This window comes from Myotis daubentonii, chromosome 5 (assembly GCF_963259705.1).
Source record: "Myotis daubentonii chromosome 5, mMyoDau2.1, whole genome shotgun sequence".
Classification (NCBI taxonomy): Eukaryota; Metazoa; Chordata; class Mammalia; order Chiroptera; family Vespertilionidae; genus Myotis; species Myotis daubentonii.
The window spans coordinates 29,098,482-29,122,494 of NC_081844.1; the positions used below are offsets into that span (position 1 = coordinate 29,098,482).

Genomic DNA, 24,013 nt, shown 5'->3' on the forward strand with positions numbered 1-24,013 from the left:
AAAATGGTTTAAATGTTGAATCTTATGTGCGTTTTTACCACAATTAAACAAACAAACAAACAAACAAAAAACAGTGGTCCAAAGTGCATGGGAATCCTAAATTAATGTCCAAGCTCAGATTTAAGGTAGTGACCTCAATCCCTGAAAATGCTTATGAAGGCTTGACCCACTACAATGACAATGACTTCATTAGAGAGCCAGGACGTCCACATTCCTCTTCGGCTGGCCTGGGGGCTGTGTCACACCCATCTTCTGTCACACACATGCAGCCCCAACACCTTTACTGGTCGTGAGTCCACCCAACATTTCTTCTTCTTTTAGTAAAAGAATCCCCAAGCTTTAAATAAGCAAGTGCCCTCCCTCCTAGACTTTCCTTTTGGCTCTGTGACCAAGTGACTAATGTCTGGCCAATGAGGTACAAGCAGAGGTGATACAGCATCATAGTCTTAAAGGGAAGGATAGTGCCTTTCACTTTCCATTCTCCCCTGCCCACCAGCTGGACTGCAGACGTGATGGCAGGGGCTGCAGCAGCCATCTTGGACCACAGTGAGGGAGTCTTGTATTAATGATGGCCGAGCATTATGGAGCCATATCAGCTCTCAGCAGCTTACACTCAGACTGTTATAAAGAAAGAAACAAACTGCTGTCTGTTTTGGGGCACAGCTATTTTTACCTTTGTTAAAGGTGCAAACAATATCCTACTTAATTGACTCCCAGGAAAACTCGGTTGGTTGGACTTCATCCCATGCACCAAAAGGTTGCCAGTTTGATTCTCGGTCAAGGCACATGCCCAGGTTGTGGGCTCGATGCCCAGTGGGCGTGCAGGAGGCAGCTGATCGGTGTTACACTTCATATCCATGCTTGTCTCCCTCTCCCTCTCCCTTCCTGCCTTTCTAAGAATCAATTAAAAATCTTAAAAAAACAAACAAAAATAAAAAACACCTTCAAAAATACTTACATCCTCAGGCTCCACTGCTGTTCCCACTTGGCATAGCAGGACCTGTTTATTGTTGGGGATCACATCTTCTTTACACTTGAAGGGAACTCCTAGGAATGAAACAAAAGCTACCAAATCAGACTTAACCACAGCAAGATATGACTGAAGCAAGTTTGATTACGCCATGCCCTGCTGAAAGTCCATCCACTGCCATATTATACAACAGTGGAAACAAGCAAACTATACACCACCATATCAGAGACTCTGGGATGTTTTATAAAGCTCCAAAACCAACAAATCTAAGCAAGGCATTGTTTAGGAATATATACAAGGGAAGAAATCTTTATTTAAGTAGGGTAATTATGAACACAAGTTCAAAGGGATTCCCTCTGGGGCAGAGACAGGGATGTGGAATGGGGAAGAAGCAAGGACATCGATGATATTCTACTTATGTTGACAATGGCCTCTGATAGAGTCATTTTATTACTGTACTTCATTGCTTCCATGTAAGTTACTTACATTTCTAACATCCCAAAGAATCCAGCATTTAACATTTTTTTTTTTAACATTTTTAAACCTCTTCTGGTTTCCTGTTTTTCTTGGCAAAGAAGACTGCAAAATTGTTTGCACGGCTCACAAGATCCTGCAGTATCTGACCTCCGCCCACCTTCTCAGATGCAGCTAATATCATTTCTCTTGCCCTTTCTCTGTGTTAGCCTCAGGGCCTTTGAGTGTGATCGTCACACTTCATTTGGATAATTCCTACTTTTCCTTCAAGCTTCAGCTGAAATGCTATTTTCCCCAAGCATATTAAATATCCCATTAGTCACTCCAAAGTGTTCTAAGATTTTTCAATGGTCATATTCGTCGTGGTCATTAAATAATTATTTATGTGCTCTCTGCTTTTTTCCCTAGACTATAAGCTACGTGAGGGCAAGTATCATGTCCATCATGTCCAGGATTGAATTCTCAGTGTACGGGTCAGATTGATTCATTAACTAATTAATAGATGTTCCGAAAATAATGTATTGAATGAGGGAATTAATGAATGTGTAGTAAATGAATGAATGAATAAAGAGAGAACACGTAGATGAGGTGAAAGTAAGAAAAGGATCCAGAGGTTGGGCAAAGTGAGCAAGACACAGATTCCATTGCCAAGACACACAAGGAGATGATTACGTTTGCAGCTGAAGTTGCCGTATTTCCAGGAGCCTTCCGGATTGGGGCGGAAGCCCACAATGCAGCCACAGCTGTAGGAGCCCAGGGCATTGGTGCAGACAGAATTGGGGCCACATGGTGATGGATCTTGCACACACTCATCAATGTCTGCAAAGAACTCGAGAATATCAAACAACCAAAGGAACAAGGAGATTAATTTTTGTCCAGGGATGTCCACGCAACCCTCCATTTACCTCCACATTCCACCTCTTGCTCTGTGAAGTTCAGCCGTCCATTGCTTGGTGCAAAGCCAGGGTGACAGGTACAAAAGTAGCTCCCAAGGGTATTGGTGCATGTTGCATTGAAAGGGCACATATCCAGGCACTCATCAATATCTGTGTAGTGGAGAAAGGGCGTGAAGCAGAGTTGGCCAACATTCCAACAAAAGTCATGCTTCCCATTCTGAAACATGAGTTGTCATTTAAATAATGGCAGCCCAAACAGGGACTACATTTCCCAGAATCCTCGGCATCTGGGCGGGACCATGTAGTAACCCACCCCAACATTCTTTTAACATTGTTTCTGTAAACGATGACCTGTCAACTAACATATAATAGTTAAACAGCCTGTTTACTTAAGAATTCTAGTAACTAACTTCAAAAGAAGCAAACCCCAACGTCCAGATCTTCCGGTTCTGGGAGATTTGCTGAGCTTCGATCAGTTATCTGTACAGACTGTGCTGACTTGCACGTAGTCCCTTCAATGGAGAACTCTGAACCCCCTACTTCCTATTTCTTTGTTCTGTTCTGGTTTTTTGTTTGTTTGTTTTGTTTTTGTAATTCCTCCTCTCTCCTTACAAAAACCACTGCCTGTGTCCAATTGTTAAGACGGTCTTTGCAACCTGAGTGCACCATCTTCTTGGGCTGCCAGCTCTTGAATAAACTACTTTCCTTTCACCAACCCTTGTCTCTTCATTACTGGCTTTCCAGTGGTAGACAGCTGAACCTGGGTTGGGTATCAGTGTGACCAGTCTTCACTCGTGGGATGTAAAAAGATATGACATTTGTCACTTCTGGACCAATATGACCAAGAAGTGGGTGTGCCCTCTCTCTCTTGCCCCACCACTGGCTGGGACCAGGGATTCCAAGGTCCTAAGGGATAGAAAAACCAAGAGATGCCAGGAGGTTGGACCCCTATTATCACCTTGTAGAGGAAGGCTGCCCATTGGCCCAGTATATCCATATTGGATTGTTATGAGCATAAAAAATTTCTGTGTTAAGCTAGTGGTTCTCAGCTGGGGGAAATTTGCCTCCCCAGGGAACACTGGGCAATGTCTGGAGACATGTTTTATTGCCAAGACTGGGGGAGGGGGTGCTACTGGGATATAGTAGGTAGAAGCCAAACATCCTACCATGTACAGGACAGCCCCCCACACAAAGAACTATTGAGCGCAAAAAGTCAATAGTGCAAAGGTTGAGAAACTCTATCCTAACAAATACAGAGTGGTGTCAGGTCACCATGGCAACACAGGGTTACCTCTCCCTCTGAGGGTTTCTGAACCACAGAGGATATATGGAATTGAATGCCCTAGAGAAAAGAATTAGGAGTCATCACAAAACATGAAGAATTGCCCTAACTGATTTGGCTCCATAATTGGAGCATCAGCCCTCAGACTGAAGGGTCAAAGTTTCTATTCCAGTCAAAGGCATGTACCTCAGTTGCAGGCTCAATCCCTGGACCCAGTCTGGATGTGTGTGGGAGGCAACCAATTGATGTGTCTCACTCACTTAGATGTTTTTCTCTCTCTCTTTCCCCCTCCCTTCCACTCTCTCTAAAATTCAATGGAAAAATATCCCAGGTGAGGATTAACAACAACAAAACAAAAACAAAAAAAGAATAAACAAGCAGCATCCACTAGTCACTTAAGCAGGTACGTGGCACACTGCACTGGACATTACCATGGAGAACTGGAGCAAGATGTCCTTATGCTACGAATGTAGACTAATTTGGAGTCATCAAAGGCATGGAAGTGGCCCACAGCTGGAAAGCATGGGGAAGTGGTATTCTTCTTGGTGTTACAGAAAACATCTCTAACCAAAGAGTGAGCTTCCCATTTCCAGACACAATGAAGCCTTGACTAGGCAAGCTCTTGTCAGAAATAGCAGAGAGGGAATTTATGTTTTGCATATGGAGCTGGACTCGCGCATGAATTTCAAAACCTTTGGGCCAAGAGAACCTTTGTTCCTGTGAAGTGAAACCTGAGTAGGTAAGACAAATGAAAGAGGTGATGGTGTGACGAAAAGTGGGGTGGAAGGCCATGGTTTGGCTTTCTTGCCATTGATCGGGATTCTGAATGGGCTCCCAGGAGCCATTAGAGCTGTATTACCCTCTCTATGGCTCCTTTCGATTTTTATCACTCTACTGTTCTGCTTCTAACAATGTCAGCATCTAGTGCAGATCAATAAGAAGAAATAGACTAATTAAGAGAAGCATGATTTCCCCTGGGGGATGAGGAACATAAAATGTGTTCTGCAGTGTAGCCGATACACTGAGGACGGCCTCCATTAACCCTTTCACTTCCTGTATGCAGTGGAAGTATTCCCTCCCAATGTTCCCCCAGAGGGATGGGCGTTTATTTCTCTTTCCTCTGAACCTAGGCTGGCCCCGACTGTGGCCAATAGAAAGTGCTAGAAAACTGCTGAACCCAGGCCTTATGAGAACTGGCATTTCTGCTTTCTGCCCCTTTGAATGTTTCTTCTTGGAGACCAGCTGCCATGCCATGAGGAAGCCTAAGCAGCCATGTGGAAAGGCCCACGATGAAAATTAGGGGCCCAACTAAGCTCCCAGCCAGAGACCAGCACCAACTACCAGCCACACAAATGAGGCCATTTCAGATCTGCCAGCCATCCTGGTACCCCAGAAAACCCATGTGGCCAACCTGTAACATCACGAGCAAGAACAAAGGGTTGTTGCTATATGCCATTGTGTCTCAGGGTCATTTGACAACCGTTGAGAAGTCCACCTCATGGCTGGGAGAATTACCTGTACATCTGAAAGCCTCTGGTTGCGTGGGGGTCCAAAACTCAGGCGAAATGAACCCAGGCAGGCAGGAGCAACTGTAGTCTCCTGGGATGTTGGTGCAGACAGTATTGGGACCACAAAGAGTCGAGTTTCTGGAACATTCATCCACATCTAAGCAGAAAATTGGTCTAAGTCATAAAGATGAAGGAAGCTGAGGCTATAACAGCTGTACACAGCCCACCAGGGACAGAGCCAAGGGGTTTCCCTGGCCCTGTCTCACCTTCTTACACACGTTTTCATTGCTATGGAGGGAAACATTCAAATGCATGTCTATGAGCCACACAACCAGAGGCTCCCATGGCTCAGGGTAAAACCCAAACTCCTCCTTAAAACCAACGAGACCCTGAGAACCTGCTCCCGGCTAAGCTCACCTCCCTCATCTTCTGCTTCTATTCCCTGTATAACGAGGGATCCAGATTCGTTGATGACCTGCAGGTTCATGAAGACTCCTCTCTCTCACCTGTGTTCCCTCAGAACTCAAACTCATCCACTCCTTCTTTCCCTGGTGAATGCCAGCCCCTCTCCAAGGAATCACTATATTATTAATAATAATAACAACTAAGATGTATCAGAGTGGAGGATTGGAGGGCAGGACATCTTGGATGTGAACCTAGGCACAGTTCAGGTGCTGACCCTCCTAACTCCTGCCTATTTGACATTGGAAGAGTGACTCGGCCACAATGGGGGCTCTGTTTTCTCATCTCAAAAATGAGTATAAAATATCACTTAGGAAGAATGAAGGAGGTCACATATGGAAGAGCTTCGGGCCTTGGCTGAGAGCCGGCCTCCAGGCCTTTGTACCTGCTGTTCCCTCCGCCTGGAACACCCTTCCCCAGATACCCAATATCTCACTCCCTCGGTGTCTTCAGATCTTTCTCAAATACCCACTTCTAATTGTGGCCTTTGCTCTAATAAAATTAGAAATCTTCTCCAGCACTATCTGCCTTCCCTGCCTTATTTGTCTTCATCTCCTTTAAGTATTCCAGACACACAATAGATGCGTGCATTTATTTTTGTTACCTGTCTCTCTCCACATGAGATGATAAGTTACAGGAAAATAAATATTTTTGCTGGTGTTTTCCACCATTGTATCTACCATCCCTAGAATAGTGCCTCACATAAAGTAGGTGCTCCAGAAGTATTTGTTGAGTGAATGCATGAGTGAATGAAAGAAAAAATGAATGATGATTGGCTTCCCCTTGGTAGATGAGGGCTTTGAACTCAGCTGAGATCCACCCTGATTCCTGCCCCACCACTGCTGTCTTTGCAAACAGGCTTGGACCTGGATCACCAAAAGACCCCTCCACCTACCTTCACACATTCCTCCTGGGCCATGGAAACTCCTGTTTCCACTGCTGGATTCAAATCCTGAGTTGCAGACACAAGAGTAGCTTCCAAAACTGTTGTGGCAGGTCGCATGCTCCGGGCAAGCTCTGGGATCGGCACATTCATCCACATCTAATGAGTGGAAATGAAAACCCAGATCAAGGCAGGTGAGGAATTGAGGACAGGAGATTGCAAGCAGGAGACCCCCTCTACATGTTCCTAACAGGTGGCACACAGTGCTGCTGCTCCCCAATACCCATATTCCCCCTTCTTCCTCACCTCCCGGGCAGTGAGATGCGTCTGGGGAGAATAAATGTTGGCCAACAGTGTGTAAACAAAAGGGTGGCAAATAGTTTCAAAACATAACGATCATAGATTACAGAGGCGTGCATGGTCTTCCACTGCTCCCTGTACCTACACCCTGGGATGTGGGCTCTGCCACTCCTTTTTCTGTAAGATGTGGAGTTGTTCCCCCACCCCTGGATCTAGCTGGCCCAGTGACTTGCATTGGCCAATAGAATGCAGCGAAAGCGATGTGGTGCCAGTTCCAAACTTATACCTCTGGAGCAGCGGTTCTCAACCTGTGGGTCGCGACCCCTTTGGCGGTCGAACGACCCTTTCACAGGGGTCACCTAAGACCATCCTGCATATCAGATATTTGCATTACGATTCATAACAGTAGCAACATTACAGTTATGAAATAGCAACGAAAATAATTTTATGGTCGGGTCACAGCATGAGGAACTGTATTTAAAGGGCCAGAAGGTGGAGAACCACTGCTTTAGAGGGTTGTTTGTTTCTGCTCATTCTTGGGGCTTCTGCCATATGAACAAACCCTAGGCTGGCCTAACGAAGAATAAAAGACAAAGTGGAAGAGAGATGGATGGCCCCAGATAGGTGGACAGCCCAGCCAAGATCAGCAAAACTGACCCCCAGCTGACCGCAGACCCACGAACAACTGATGACTGATTCAATATGGAAGGAGACAGAGGATCAAGGGAAACTCTCAGGTCTTAAATTAAACACCTTTTAGGAGAAAGTTCTGAAGTTTGGGTCTCCCTACAACAGAGTGTCTCTACCTTAGCACCACTGACATTTGGGACGGGATCATTTTTGTAGGGAGGTAGGTGTGAACAAAACCAACCCCATTTTTGCGTCCAGATCTCATTTCATTTTAAGTTTCATGCTGTGATTAACCTCACTGTCCTTAGCAAGCAGATCAAAGCCTTCTAGTTGATGAATATCTATGTTCCTTAAACTGTAGCCACAAATATTTTTGTTAGTAATGGCCAGAATGCCATGACAACCAAGACAAATATCAAACTGGCCATCCGTCACAAGACCACAAGGAGGTATGGCCTCTAGCATTGCTGTACTGCATTCTTTGTCCCTTTCTCTTGTCAATCATTAGTGCCTGAGTTATACTATACAAAAGCACTGGAACAGGGGTCTGGAAGTGGGGAATAATCTGTGCGGACTGGCTGTTCTGATCTAATCTTCCCATAAGTAAGTAACCTGTAATAAATTCTGTCATACTCTGTGGAGTTGCCTGCTTTGTTCTTCAGCCTGAAGTTAATTTCTTGTTATGGTGGCCAGTGCACCACTGCCCACCATCAGATGATTTTTGATTATGGGAAGCTGTCCTGTGCTTTGTAATGCGCCTTACCCTCTCGATGACAATAGCACACACAACCCCATCATCACCACCAGTTGTGGCCATAAAAAATGTCTTCAGACATGGCCAATGTCCCCTGGGAGAAAGAGCACTTGAGAGCCTCCCATACTCTCAAGTACTTCCTGACCCCACTGCTTAATTCATCGTAAGGTCTCAATAGGAGTTCAAATCCCAGCTCTTCCACTTTAATGGCTGTGTGACCTTGAGCAAGTGACTTCACCTCTCTGAACCCCCATTTCCTCAGTCTTAAATGAGGATCAGCAACCCTATCTCATAGGATCATCAAATGAAGTGATGCTTCGTTAAGTAGGTACATGAAGAAGAGCCGGTCCTCCATACCTTCACAGAGAGAGTTGTTAAAGATGAATCCATCTTGGCAGTGGCAACTGTAGCTTCCCAACGAGTTGGCACACTCAGAATGCTCTGGGCAGACTCCACTGTCGAGGCATTCATCGATGTCTGCGGAGCAGCAGAGGAGAGTGAGCAGGCAGAAGACTGGCTGTCCAAGGTTAAATACGCATGTGCCCAACTCAGTGGTAGCTAGCCGCCAAAGACCCATGCAGAGCCCAGGAGCATTACCTGTACAGGAGAAATGGCCAGGCTTTTCCAGGCTCCAGTTATCCCCAGTGGGAGAAGAGAAACCAGGCAAGCAGCTGCACTTGTACCTCCCCGGCAGGTTTTTGCAGACTGAGTTAGGACCACATTTTGAGGGACTTGAAGAACATTCATCTACATCTAGACAGAGAAAGAGCCAGAGTTACAAATCTGCCTCATCCTGTATAAAAGATTATATTTTCAAAGATGGTTATAAAGTCTTCCATTCCTTATGCCCTTCATTTGGTGCGAATTTGGTACTCCTTTCATCAAGCAGCAGGTCTATGTTCCCTCCCCGTGAATCTGAGCATGCTTTCGACTATGGAGGAAGTGACACTCAAGGTTATAAAAAAAAGCATGCCTTGTTCTCTTGAGATACTCATTCTTAGAACTTAGCCGCCGTACTGTGAGGAAGCCCAACGAGTCATGAAAAAGCAGCCCGCGTGGAGAAGAGCTAAGACCTCCAGCCCACAGGCCTGGTGGCGCAGCCAGCCAACAGCCAGCACCAGCTTGCCAGCCATGTGAGTGGGCCCTCTTCAAAGTGGGTCCTCTAACTCCCACATGAGCCAACTCAACTGACACTGTGTGGCACAGAGACAAGCTGTCCTCATCGAAGTCAACCCCAATTGTGGATCCATTCATGAACAAAATAAATGATTGTTATTGTTTTAGGCACTAAGTTTGCAGTTGTCTATTACCCAGTCGAGAACACCTTGCAAAACCACCTCTAGGAACTTACTCATTGAAGCACCCATTGAATTGTGCAATTGTGGTACCATGGGGTGGCCCTGCTCTATCAAGCCACCCTAAACAAACACTTGCTATGTACCTTCATGCAAATAAAACTTCGAGGCAAATCTCCTATAGCTTTCTCCTGGCAAATTGCACCTCTCCTAAAGAGAAATCTGGAACTCCACTGTCCGCCAAGATAAGATCACAAGGATATTCATCTCAGCTTTGCTTGAAGTTATAAAACTTGAGAAACAACCTAAGTGTCAATAACAGGATGATAAAATCTGGAGATGACATAAAGAATAACATGTTCCTTCATTTGACAAATATCTATTGATGCATTGTACTGGGGGGTCACAGACATAGAGTGGACAAAATCCTGGCTGTAGTATCCATCACTTTCTAGATGAGGAATGTTCATTTCACCCCAAATTTAAAAACCAGGGCCCACCAGCACTACTGAGCTCACTGAATAATCCATGAACTATAGCGCAAAGAAAAATGGTTGGGGCTCCCTGGGAGCTATAATGATAGAAATGATTTATCTTTTTCAGCCAACTACAGCCCATGGGTCAAATTCAGTCCACCACATCCATTTTGTGTAAACAAAGTTTTATTAGCACACAGTCACATCCATTCATTTATGTATCATCTACGGCTGCTTTTGCAATACAGCTGGAGCATTGAGTAGTCATGACAGAGATTGTAAGGCTTACAGCCTCCAAAATATCTGTCCCCAGACAGAAAAAGTTTACAGACCCCTGATCTTATTCAAAGGCACAGACAGATCTTTATTGCCAAGAGGAGAATTGGGGTCTAAATATAAGAAATGCAGACAAAGAACTTAGCTCATTCTGGGAACTATTTGAGTTTATATTATTTATGTTAATAGTAGCTCTTGGAATTGTATATGTGCCTAGCACACTGCAAACATTATTGCATTTATTCTTCCCAACTATCCTTGGAGGTAGATGCTCTTAAATACTAGTACCTATTTTACAGAGAGAAACATTGAGGCTTGGAGAGATTAAATTCATTTCCCCAACACCTCACAACTAGAGTGTGGCAAATAAGTAATGTGTGAAGAGACCACCATTAGAGTCAGAAAGACCTGGGTTTGAATTTCAGTTCAACTGCATAGCGCTACACAAGTCATTTCAGCTCTTGGAGCCTCAGTTTCCTCATCTTTCCAATGGAGATGCATCCCACTGCTACACTCGATTACATGGGGAAATGCACCTAAAGCCCTTTCACAGGGCCTGGCACTCAATAAGTGTTAGAAAATCTTATTATCTACATCGAGAGGCAGAAGAAGGGTCCCCAACATGAGATCAGTGGATATTGATAAATAGCATGTTCTTTATTTTTATTTATTATAATGCTAATCTCTAAATACTGAAAATGTTAATGACCAGGAATCATTTTCATGAGAGAGAGAGAGAGAGAGAGAGAGAGAGAGAGAGAGAGAGAGAGAATGAGGAAGAAGGAAGGAAGGAAGGAAGGAAGGAAGGAAGGAAGGAAGGAAGGAAGGAAAGAAGGAAGGAAGGAAGGAAGGAAGGAAGGAAGGAAGGAAGGAAGGAAGGAAGGAAGGAAGGGAAAGGAAGGTGGGAGGAAATAATGTTGGGGGGGGGGACAAAGTACCTACATCTGCCAGCTTCCACCTGACTTTCTAGAGGATTTGAGGAGGTGTGCACTCACCTTTGCATTCCACCCCTGGGCCTCTGAACTGTGCCAGTCCGTTGCTGGACAGGAAGCCTCGTTTACAAGTACAGTAGTAACTTCCCACAGTGTTGGTGCAGGTGGCATAAGCTGGACACGTGGTGGTGTCCCAACACTCATTCGTATCTAGGCAGCAGAAAAAGAAGATCCTGTGTTACGGCACCAGAGTGGAGCTGAGGGAAAACCAGCGGGAGAACAAGAAGGCAACTGTTTTTGGGTCCCCTGTGAAGATATTGAAGTCCTAAATCCTGGACCCTGAGAACATGAACTTACTTGGAAATTGGGTCTTTGTAGATGTCATTAAGATGTGAGTTAGCATTAAATATTAAAATGGAATACTATAGCAAAAAAGGGGGAAAGAAGATGTGAGTTAAGATGAGATCATACTGGAGTAGGATGGTCCCTTAATCTGACATGATTGGTGTCCTTTTTTTAAAAAAAAATACATATTTGTATTTCAGAGAGGAAGGGAGAGGGAGAGAGAGATAGAAACACCAATGATGAGAGAGAATCATTGATTGGCTGCCTCCTGCACGCCCACTACTGGGGATCGAGCCCACAACCCTGGGCATGTGCCCTTGACTGGAATCGAACCTGGGACCCTCTGGTCCGCAGGCCGACGCACTACCCACTGAGCCAAACCAGCTAGGGCGATTGGTGTCCTTTTAAGAAATGGAGGAGAGGTACAGAGACATAGGGAGAGGACCATGTGATGACGGAGGCAGAGATTAGAGTGATGGGTCTACAAGCCAAGGAATGCTGGCAACAGAAGAAGTTGGGAGAGGGGCAGAGAACAGATTCTCCCCCTGGAGCCTTCAGAGGAAGCACCTGGATTTTGGACTTCTGGCCTCCAGAGCTGTGAGAGAATAAATATCTGTCCTATTACGACAGCCCTGAGAAACTGACACAGTGACCAAGAGTGCTCATCAAGGACCCTGAAGATCTAGGACCCTTCTTTCTCAAAGTGTGGTCCATGGCCAGTGGCACCAGTAGGAAGCCTGGTGGAAGCAGAATCTCAGGTCCTGCCCAGATCTGCTGAATCATAACCTGCACTGTAACAAGATCCCCGAATGATCGGTGGACCCATGAAAGGGTGAGATGCACTGACCTGGACCCTTGCTACTCCAAGTATGGTCACAGATCAGCAGGCTCTGCCTCGCCTGGGATCCCCAGGAGAGCTTGGGATATCAGATGCTGATTCAGCAGGTCAGAGGAGGCCTGAGATACACTTTAGCCAATCCAGCCCTGGAACACCTGATTTCACCTCTGTACCTCAGTTTCCCTGTGTAGCCGTCACCCTCACATTTAGTGAGTCTCTCCTGTGTTGATTCTCCCTCTCCCTCCCAACTATCATTCTGCATCTACTCACTTCTCTCCATCCCCACGGTTATGTTGGGTACAGATCTTCCTCTGGATTGTACAATTAGTCCTACATCCCTCATCGTGCCCTGCAATCATCTCTGTATGCAAATTTGATTATCCACCCCAACCCTCCCTGTAATCCTGCCTGTTGCACCCAGAATTAAAATCTAAATTATTTAACATGACCCAAATAGCCCCCAGTGACTAGACCCAACCACATCTTTAAGCCTCATCTCATGTCAGTCTCCATTTCTAGCTTTCCCACCACAGGGCCTTTGCACATGCTGTTCCCTTTGCCTAACCAGTTCCTATTTATTCTTCAGGTCTTACTTAAATGTCACTTCCTTCAAGAAGGCTTCCCTGACTCCCCACAGCTACGTGTGCTCCTTCTTTGTGACATTCATTACAATTGTAATTGCTCAGTTATTTGTGTGGTTAGCTCTTCGCCACACTGAGATCCAGGAGGACAAAGCCACAGATAGAAGCAGACTCCAGGTGCTAAGGAAGACGCTCACTTGATATTATCATTTCTGTGGTCAGCAGAATAATGGCTTCCCTGAAGATGACCACGTCCCATCCGTGGACCAGGTGAATATGTTATGCTACGCAAAATGGGGGAATTAAGGTTGCATATAGAATTAAGATTGCTGATCACATGACCTTGATATGGAGGTCATCCTGGATTATCAAGGAGGAGCCAATGTAATCACAGTGTCTTTATAAGTGAAGGATGAAAGCAGGAGAGGCAGAGTCAAAGTGATGCAATGAGAGACAGCCTCGGCCAGCCATTGCTGGCTGTGAAGATGGAGGAGGGGGACACGAGCCCAGGGATACAGTTGATCTCTAGCAGCTGGAAAAGGCAAGAAAACAGATTCTCCCCCAGGACCTCCAGAAAGGAACTCAGCCCTGCCGACACCTTCATTTCAGCCCAATGAGACCCATGTTGGACTTCTGACCTCCAGAACTGTAAGATAATGTTCTTGTTGCGTTAAGCCACCAAGTGTGTGGTCGCTTGTTACAGCAGCAACAGGAAACTGATCCAATTCCCACGGCATGGATGTGGAAAACAGGCTCAGAGAGGTTAAGTGACTTGCCCAACGACACACAGCTGGTAAGTGGCAGCGCCAGGCCTGTCAACCCCCCAAAGTGCATGATTTCCACCACTGCTACGCAAGAAGAAGTAAGTCTGGCTGGAAATGGAAGACATTTTCATGCCCTTTCTAAGACAATTCTATAGAAAAACCTATAGAATTGGTTGTTTCAGGTCTGTTGCCCTGATGGACTGTGAGCTCCCAGAAGGCAGCAGTTTGTGTCTCGTTTACTGCCGTGTCCTAAATGCATAGAACAGTGCCTGGTACACAGTTGTTGCTCAGTCATAAAGACCTTACTGAGAAGGTCACATCAGAGCAAAGACCTGAGGGAGGTGAGTGGGTGGGCTAGGGAGCTATTTAAGGCAGAGGAAAAGGCAAGGATAAAGGACGATTTCATGGAATTCTAAGGAGGCTGGTGTGGTTGGAGCAGAGCAGATGAGGGATGGCCAGATCATGTAGGATCTGCAGCTTGGGAGCCACATGCGGCTCTTTGGCTCCTTGGGTGTGGCTCTTCCTAAGCCTTAGGAGTACCCTAATTAAGTTAATAACAATGTAGCTACCTATATAGTTTAAGTTTAAAAAATTTGGTTCTCAAAAGAAATTTCAATCGTTGTACTGTTGATATTTGGCTCTGTTGACTCATGAGTTTGCCGACCGCTGTGCTAGACCATGGTAAAGCTTCAGCTTTCTATCAGAGAGAGATGGGAGCCCCGGGAGAGTTTAGAGCAGGGGAGGGGAGCAACATGACAGGTTGTACATGACCTTCTGGCCACTGGTGGGAAAGGTGAACTGGCGAGGGCCAGAGGCAGTATGACAAGGCAGGCGGCGTCTGCGCTTGTCCAGGTGAGCGGTGGGAGCAGCGGGAAGCAAGAGATTCTGGATTTATTCTGAAGTTAACGCCAATAGGATCTGCCAGTGGGCTGGGTAGGGGGCATGAAAGAAAGAGAGGGGTCAACAATATTGCTGACATCAACTGGTAGGTAGGATGGGATATCACAGGAAAGCTCTTTATGAAAAGTGCCATGAAAACGTCATAGATGAATTATCATGATTCGGATCTTGAGAACCGGGGTTCTTTGCCTTCTGCAAATGTTTTGTTATTTCCCTTTCCTGCACTCAGATTGTATCTTTCTTCTCATTTCCAGCTTCCTCTTTCATCTGCAGAGCCAACCTTTCTCTCTGCAGACTTCCGGCACATCGCCACTTGCGGTCTCCCCGCTCAGATCCCCAAAGCTTTCTTCTCTAGCGCTATCTGCCCAGCTCAAGTCTGCTGCCAACCAGAACAGCAGCCCAGTCCCCTGAGCCTGAGCACCTGCCAACCTCTCCAGCTCATCTCCCGCCCTGTCCCATCAGCTGTGCTCACCTTTGCTGGGTTCCCCAAGTCCTTTCCTGACTCAGGACCTGTGCACCTCACCCGGCAGATCTAGGGACTTGCCAACTGCTGTAACCAAGTGAGCCAACTCCTTGTAGTGTATCTTTACATATATGAATGCATATATCAAGATATATAGATGTCCATCCTGTTGGTTCTGTTTCTCTGGAGAGCCCTGACTAATACAAATACCTACTGTATTCCAGGATTCTCCTAGGCATGGTAGACTCAACAGCGGAACAAGACACACAAAATTATCAACCATCACCGAGAGGAGCGGGTGAGTCATACAATGTCACAAATAGGGTAGTCACTGCGAAGATGACACATGGGCTGAAACACAAAGATAATGCTGGAGGGATCCAGGTGTTTAGACAGGGCAAGAGCATCCCAGATAAAAGGCCCAGTATATGCAAAGGTCCTGAGGCAGGACTGGGCCTGGTGTGTTGGAGGGACAGCAATGAGGCCCATGTGGCTGGAGTAGAGGGAGGGAGGGAGGAGGTGAGGGCAGGGAAGGGATGGGGCAGGTCATGCAGGGTCTGGTGGGCCTTGGGGAGAACTTTGGCTCTACCTTGAGGGAGGTGGGAGCCCTACAGGGCTCTGGGCAGAGGAAGGACAAGACCAACTCAGATGCTCACAGGTGCTATCTGGCCGCTGCTGGGAGGGCAGGAAGCCGGGAAAACAGGCCAAAGGCCACTTCAACAGCCCATCTGAGACACACACGATGCTCAATCATGAGCAAAACAACTTAACTGGTGGTCACTTCATTAACCTAAGCAAAAAAAGTGGCTTAGAGAGGCAGAGAGCTTTTATTTATTTATTTATTTTTAAATATATTTTATTGATTTTTACAGAGAGGAAGGGAGAGGGATAGAGAGTTAGAAACATCGATGAGAGAGAAACATTGACCAGCTGCCTCCTGCCCATCCCCTACTGGGTATGTGCCCGCAACCAAGGTACATGCCCTTGACCAGAATCGAACCTGGGACCTTTCAGTCCCCAGGCCGACACTCTATCCACGGAGCCAAACTGGCTAGGGCAAGCAGAGAGCTTTTAAAGTATAACCAGAACTTTCCTTTCATAGGTCCCTTCCACGCATTTTCTACAGTCTCCACAATAACACTGCCAGGTGAGGTGAACAAGTCTTTTTCCAGGGCCCTCAGGGTGTTAGCACCCAAAGTCCAGTGTCCCGGGTCCTCACACTCCAAGTCTGGGACCAGTTGGGATTGTCGGTCAACCTACTTTTGGTGCCTGCTACTACTGCAGGGCACAAATGTGGGAAGGGAGGCCCAGGAGCATAGGTTCAACCTGCCCCAGATCACACCACGGGTCAGAATGCAAGACAAGGGCCAAGTGGAGTGAACTGATGCAGGGAAGGAGTCCGGGAGACCTGATCATTACCCCGGCTATGCCCCCTCATTGGCTACCAGCTTTGGATTATCTGCAGCCAAGACAATAAGAACCAGGTAATTCATGTTTCTCTGAGGAGGAAATGGAACAGGAGAAAGAGGAGGAGAAGAAAAGGAGAAGAGGAGGAGGTGAGGAAGGGCTAATTTAATTGAGCACTTACTATATCCCATTTTCAGCATTGCCTCTGTCTTACTTTCTTTTATCTTCATCAAAACTCTGTGGGATTGAGTGAGCGTGGTTTCCCTTTGTGGGAAGAGACGGGGGGGGAGAGGGTACGGGGGGACGGGGGCGGGGGACGGCTCACAGGGGTGGCCGCAAGCAGGCGGGCATTTTCCATGGCGGGACTTGGAGTCTTGCACTGCATTTGCATCGGGCAGCAGTCATGCCTCCGCATTTGAAGGTGAACAGACATAGTGGAGTTTGGAAAAAGCACACAGACCAGGCCTCTAACCACTCCATGGGAGCCTGCGTGGCAGCAGCCTGGAGCCCAGAGCCTTTCCTGAAGCTGGTATCTTACAGTGAGACTTGTGGCCAGCCAAAACGACCATGCTCATGGCCCCGTTATTCTTGGTTACCGGCCAAGATGGGCTCACAGAAGAGATGCAATGTGGTCTGAGGGACGACATGACTACGAACGGCACCTCCTCGAAATCACCCCAGTGACTGCTACCAGGGAGCAGTTAATATCGTGACAAAGAAACCACACGGCTAGGCGGGCCATTGAAGGAAGCTACAGTAGATAAGCCAGTCATGCTGGCTACCGAGACTGGAAGGAGGGCCACAGTTCTTCTCATGACGGAAGAAGTGGTCCGCCTCACAGAGGAGATGCGTCTCACTACCAGTGGGCAAGAGATGATCATTCTGGACGCCGCCAGCCTGAATACGGGGACATGAGAGATGGCTTTAGAAGAAAAAGTTCCCACGCTTCCCTGGTGTCAGAGACTGGTCTCCTCATAAAAGAGAAACTCCGTGTTTAAGAGAATCGCCCACTGACAGGAAGGACCCTGCACACAGCAGACCGGCCCCAGTGTCCGTAGTAGAAGCTTCTCTCCAGAAAGAAGCAAAACTTACTCTTTCTATCAGTCTCAACCCGGAAAACCCGTGCGTGCTGCAGCTCACGGCACACGGAAGCATGAAGGAAAGCCAAGAGAGACCTGCTCGGTCTGTGAAAACATCAAAAGGCACTTCCCCCTCAAGTTCTGCAGCAGCTCCTTCATCGAAGATGTGAGACAAACCCGGTCACCTAACTCGAAAGGAGCCTGCTGAGACTGCAGGCAAGGGGGCTACTGAGAAGTGAGAGAGGCTGATGAAAGGAACGTACTTGGAGTTCCTAAGGTTGAGGCAGGATCCACAGCATCACTGTTCACCGACCAGTCAGAAGAACCTGAGTCAAATGCAGCAGAAGGCATAGGATTATTTGAAGACAGTCAGCTAAACGGCCGCTCCAAAGCAATAGCATCAAAACCCAAAGAGATTGCCCCAGCTGGTTTGGCTCAGTGGATAGAGCGTCAGCCTATGGATTGAAGGGTCCTAGGTTCGATTCCAATCAAGGGCACATGCCCGGGTTGCAGCTCGATCCCCAGTAGGGGGTGTGCAGGAGGCAGCCAATCAACAATTCTCTCTCATCATTGATGTTTCTCTCTCTTCCTTTCCCTTCCTCTCTGAAATCAATAAAAGTATTTTTTTTAAAAAAGAGAAAGAGATTGAACAGGTTTACCGACAAGGCTGTGAAACTTTCGGGATGGTTGGGAAAACGCCGATTGGAAAAGATCCTTCATTAGAAAAGTCCATACAGTTTGCATTGAGACAGAATTTACATGAAATAGGTGAGCGGTGTGTGGAAGAACTCAAGCATTTCATTGCAGAATATGACACCACTAGTCAAGACTTTGAGGAGCCTTTTTAGAAGTCCAATGCGCTATCCATTGCGCAACGGAGCCTTGAGGAGCCTTTTTAAAAATTTACTTGCTCAGGCAAAAAAAAAAAAAAGTACTAGACCCCGCCCCCCCGCCCCACCCGTCCCCCTGATTGTGTAAATCCTTAAAATATGGATTTTTTTTTGATGAAGAGAAGTACTTCATGATGTTGACCACAGTTCCAAGATCAAATAAACATCTAAAATCGTCTTAAGATATTTTAGTTAGAATTTGTTTTATCTACCCGTAGAGCCTTCTAATTAACTACTTATCTTTTTCCCCCTCTAAAATGATGGGTCAAGTAATGTTTCAAGTTCTGGAGAACAGCTTTCCGTACTTATTCATGTGCTGTAGTCTTCCATAGTATGTGGTCATTTGTTTGGTCACACTAGTGTCATTTTTAGAGATCATCCCACTTAAACATTTATAAGACTTTTTGCATTTCATAGTCACTGATACCATGTGAAAATGTAAGAATTTTAAGTTTTGATCTTATTGACTTGTTGCTTGCTTATCTTAGGCTTTGTAAGTTTTAATATGTTTAAGTATAAGGTCCAAATAAACTGGGTGCCTTGGTATCTTTTGAATATAAATTCTCATGGCAGTAGCTAGAGCACTTAAATCTCTTAAAAGACACCTCACAATAAAATCCTGTTTTCTAAGTAAAGGAACCTAAATTAATGTCTTCTATTAAAATAATCCCGAAATTCTTGTGTGTGTCTTAAACGACATCGTATGTAGGTAATTTGAGGTGAAAGATGAGGTCCATTTTAAAGCTGAAATTTCTTTAAAAATTTCTAATTAAAAGAGAAAAATTTAGAATTTGCGGGAGTAGTAGAGCTACATTTTTTTTTTTTTTGCCATTGGACCATATTCCCTATCTTTAGAGAGAAGACTGGTAACATATCCATGATTAAACTATTTACTGATTATGTCTTGGTTAATCTCTTTGTAGTCTAAAAAGTTCTTTGTTTTGCTGCTTTTGTAAGGGATTCTTCAAAAGTGTTCTTGGGAGAAACAAAGCAGAATATGTAGTAAGCCTCGCACAGACATTAATTTAGGTCCCTTTACTTAGAAAACAGGATTTTATTGTGAAGTGTCCTTTCACCCAGCAGTCTGTGTAAACCATCCCTCAAGAGCTAGCCATCCAAATAACAGGCTATTGAGGAATCTAACTGGGACGATTAGGATATTCCACTCATTTCCTGATCACTTCCAGCTGTCCAGTGGCATTTAGCCAACATATATAATTTTGTGGCATTAGTTAGGAAACCTTCAAAATTATGTTTGTTATTACTACCCAATGTCATTATCCTCCCATCCTCTTCCCATTTCCACTCTCTTCTCACCTGAATTCTGGCATCATTTTTAGTGGCCTTTATTGATACTATCTTAACAGCTACCCAGAGTAGATAAACATCTTATTAAATATGGAAATAGCAGTATAAATAATTTTAGCAGATCCTGGAATAGGTACCTCAAAAAATGTATTATGCCATTCCACAAATTTAAAATTGAATTGAAGGCAACAATTATTTTCTTATGTCTCCTATATAAGACCAACTTGAGCCCTGGCCGGTTTGGCTCAATAGATAGAGCGTCGGCCTGCAGACTCAGGGGTCCCGGGTTCGATTCCGGTCAAGGGCATGTGCCTTGGTTGCGGGCACATCCCCAGTGGGGAGTGTGCAAGAGGCGGCTGATTGATGTTTCTCTCTCATCGATGTTTCTAACTCTCTATCCCTCTCCCTTCCTCTCTGTAAAAAATCAATGAAATATATATTTTTTAAAAAAAGACCAACTTGAATTGTTATTTTTGCCTTTTAGATGTTGTACATAGCCAAAACTCAACCCTACATATTATCTCTGGTATTCTTTATTCACTAGAGGCCTGGTGCATGAAATTCGTGCACAGGTAGGGTCCCTAGGCCTGGCCAGTGACCAGGGCTGATTGGGGCCTTCTGGCTGCCCACCGGGGCCTTCCTTCCCTCCTCGCCGCCCCCTTGTGGTCAGCACACATCATAGCAAGTGGTCGAACTGAGGGGACACTTTGCATAGTAGCCTTTTATATATATAGATGTGAGCAATGATTTTGTTTGTTACAACCACCTTAGAAAGAATAAATGTACTGATTTTGTTTCTCCCCTGTCCCATGGGTTTCTTCTCCTTACGTGTTATAGGTCCAGGATCCATTTTATTTAGTCAGGATGTCACAATTTAAAAAATAAACTTGAGGAACAACCAAGATGGCGGCATAGGGTATATACCTGTATGTGCTGCTCCCCACAACCACATTAAAACTACAATGAAAAGACAAAACGGTGATCATTCAGAACCATGAGAAAGCTGGCTGAGTGGAAGTTCTACATCTAGAAGGAAAAAAGCGCATTGAGGCTGGGTAGAAGGTGCGGAGGCACCAAGAGCAGAGGTATGGAGGCATGCGAACCGGGCTGCTCCTGGGTGCATGGGAATGGAGATACAAGCTCCGGACTGTACTGACCTTGTTTCCAGCGAGTCTCTAGGGACCCAGACTCCTACGGGGAGAAGCCAGACTGTCTGGCATTGAGTCGGAAAGCGAGGGTGGCTTTCTTACAGAACTGCTTGCAGGGATCATTGTTACTGTGGGGGCGCAGGACTCGGGGACGCGGAGACACTGAGATGGAGACAGTGAGATGTGGAGATGCGTGGAGCCGTGGAGACTGCTGATGACAGCCATCACTGTTTGCTCTGCCCCGGTGATTCTCTGAGACCCCGCCCCACCCAAGCTGTGCGCAGCGGCACAAATGAATCACCTGCGCTTTTGCAGCCTAACCTAAAAAACTGCAGCTGAGTCAGAGAGCTCCAAAATCTCCAAACCCCAAACAAAGAGGAGAAATCTGCAGATCTTGCAATAGCTACTGTTGGGCGGACTCACACAGTGGTTGAATTTGCACCTCCTTGGAGATCCAGAAGCCAGTGTACCCAGTGGTCAGATACAAGATTTCAACTCCTCACATCCATAAGTGACACACTCAAGAGGCAGACTCAGTGAGCACCAAAGCCCCACTGAAGCAAGTCCTGCCCCATAAGGGTGTCTCCAGCACAGCAGTTCTTCCACTATAGACACAGCGGGTCCTCACAGCCAATTGGCCTGGAGGTCATTTTCTCCCAGGGATACCAACAGCATTCAAGGCTTAACTACAACTGGACTGTGCACCCAGCCCACGGAGGGTCCACCTCAGGTGATTAGGGAGGCTGAGCCACTGGGCCCAGTGGGACACCTACCACACAAAGCCACTCTGTCAACATAGGGAAGTGGCCAAGATGCGGAGATGAAGAAACATATCACAAATGGAAGAAATGGAGGAAAGCAGATTACTGGGTTTGGAGTTCAAAACCACAGTTATACGGTTACTCAAGAATCTTCTACAAATCTCTGAGGAACTTAGTGAGACCTTCAAAGATCTTAATGAGAATGCCAAAAAAATGGAAAAGGACCAGTCAGAAATCAAGCATACACTGACTGAAATAAAGAATAATATACAGAGATCCAACAGAAGACTAGAGGATCCCAAGAATCAAGTCAAAGATTTGAAATACGAAGAAGAAGAAAACACCCATCCAGAAAAGTAAAAGAAAAAAGAATCCAAAAATATGAAGATAGTGTAAGGAGCCTCTGGGACAACTTCAAATGTACCAACATCCAAATTATGGGGGTACCAGAAGAAGAGAGAGAGCAAGATATTGAAAGCCTATTAGAAGAAATAATGACAGAAAACTTCCCCTACCTGGTGAAAGAAATAGACTTACAAGTCCAGGAAGCGCAGAGAAGCCCAAACAAAAGGAACCCAAAGAGGACCACACCAAGACACATCATAATTAAAATGCCAAGGGCAAAAGACAAAGAGAGAATCTTAAAAGCAGCAAGAGAAAAACAGTTAGTTACCTACAAGGGAGTACCCATACGACTGTCAGCTGATTTCTTAAACAGAAACCATGCAGGCCAGAAGGGAGTGGCAAGAAATATTCAAAGTGATGAATAGCAGGAACCTACCAAGATTACTCTATGCAGCAAAGCTATCATGTAGAATTGAAGGTCAGATAAAGAGCTTCACAGACAAGAAAAAGCTAAAGGAGTTCATCACCACCAAACCAGGATTATATGAAATGCTGAAGGGTATTCTTTAAGAAGAGGAAGAAGAAAAAGGCAAAAATAAAAATTAGGAACAACAAAGGAACAACAAATATGTATCTATCAACAAATGAATCTAAAAATTAAGTCAATAAAAAAATCTGATGAACAGAATAATCTGGTGAATATAATAGGAGCAGGGGCATAGAAAGGGAGTGGACTGACAATTCTCAGGGGGAAGGGGTGTGAAGGGTGCAGGAAGAGATTGGACAAAAATCTTACACTTATGGATGAGGACAGTGGTGGGGGATAAAGGCATGGGGTGGGGCGGGAACCAGGTGGAGGGGAGCTATGGGGGGGAAAAAGAGGAACATCTGTAATAATCTGAACAATAAAGATTTATTTTAAAAATAAATAAATAAATAAATAAATAAATAAATAAATAAATAATAAACTTGAGAAGCTACCATGGAGGCAAAAGAGTTGTTCACTTTCTTGAAAGTCATTCAATTATAGGACTTTTACTCACAACTGCACTTAAATGTAGGTTCAATAGATAACATTTAAACATTTAAAGCAGTTTATAATAAGCTTGCCACCAGCATTATTCTGGTAGGTTTGTCTGTGTTAAATCTGTCTCTGTGTTTTTTTGATTTTAAACTTTAAAGTCTAATTTTAGGAGAGATTAATTCTGATGTGTACCAGTGTGTATTTTGCAAAATGTTCTGCATTAAAAAAATGTGCTTGTATATTGTCCATTGTTTGTGAGTATGCCCAATTGATGTGATCACATTTTCATTGTCTTATAAAGCCTTGGCGATCAAAAGGGGAAAGCAGATACTGTGAATCTTTCTGTGAATTTTAAAAGTGCAAAATAGCCGAAACCGGTTTGGCTCAGTGGATGGAGCGTCGGCTTGCGGACTGAAGGGTCCCAGGTTCGATTCTGGTCAAGGGCATGTGCCTGGGTTGCGGGCGCATCCCCAGTGGGAGATGTGCGGGAGGCAGCTGATCGATGTTTCTCTCTCATCGATGTTTCTGACTCTCTATCTCTCTCCCTTCCTCTCTGTAAAAAATCAATAAAATATATTTAAAAAAAAAAAAAAAAAGTGCAAAATAAAGCAACAAGGTTTAAATAAATAAATAACCTCTGTGGGAGTCACTTCTCTTACCTTCACTTTCATGGAAATTAAAGTCCCTGGAATTTGCTAAAACACCCGAGGTCCCCATGGCAATGACACTGGGACCAAGATTCAATCCCAGGAAGTGTGACTCCAGAGCCCCCTCTTAACAGCTCCACATGGGGCTGAATCCTCACAACTATCCCATCACACAGGGTCATACAGCACCCATTAATCAGATGGCAAAACTGAGGGACAGAGGCACTTATCCAAGGTCCAACTGCCTTCAATCAGGGGGAGTCTCTTACCAAAATCCGCCTGTGTTGACCAGGGCTGCCAACCTGCAAACAGAGAAAAGAGGTCATTAGATGCACCTGAGATCTGGCCGGCACACACCCTGTCACCCAGCCAGTC

At 45.4% G+C, this 24,013-nt stretch overlaps 1 protein-coding gene and 1 pseudogene across 2 annotated transcripts in view; one reads left to right on the forward strand and one right to left on the reverse strand.

Moving 5' to 3' along the window:
- The window catches only part of ADGRE1 (adhesion G protein-coupled receptor E1), a 50,272-nt gene that overhangs the window by 25,327 nt on the left and 932 nt on the right, over positions 1-24,013 (reverse strand). For both annotated transcript variants that reach the window (XM_059696903.1, XM_059696902.1), the window contains exons 2-10: positions 23,908-23,940; positions 11,202-11,348; positions 8,757-8,912; positions 8,517-8,636; positions 6,488-6,634; positions 5,138-5,287; positions 2,350-2,490; positions 2,117-2,263; positions 959-1,047 (exon numbers count right to left, since the gene is read on the reverse strand). In XM_059696903.1, coding sequence (XP_059552886.1) covers positions 959-1,047; positions 2,117-2,263; positions 2,350-2,490; positions 5,138-5,287; positions 6,488-6,634; positions 8,517-8,636; positions 8,757-8,912; positions 11,202-11,348; positions 23,908-23,940 — 1,130 coding nt within the window. The remainder of the gene's footprint in view (positions 1-958; positions 1,048-2,116; positions 2,264-2,349; positions 2,491-5,137; positions 5,288-6,487; positions 6,635-8,516; positions 8,637-8,756; positions 8,913-11,201; positions 11,349-23,907; positions 23,941-24,013) is intronic.
- Positions 17,051-18,363, forward strand: LOC132235102 (periphilin-1-like; annotated as a pseudogene).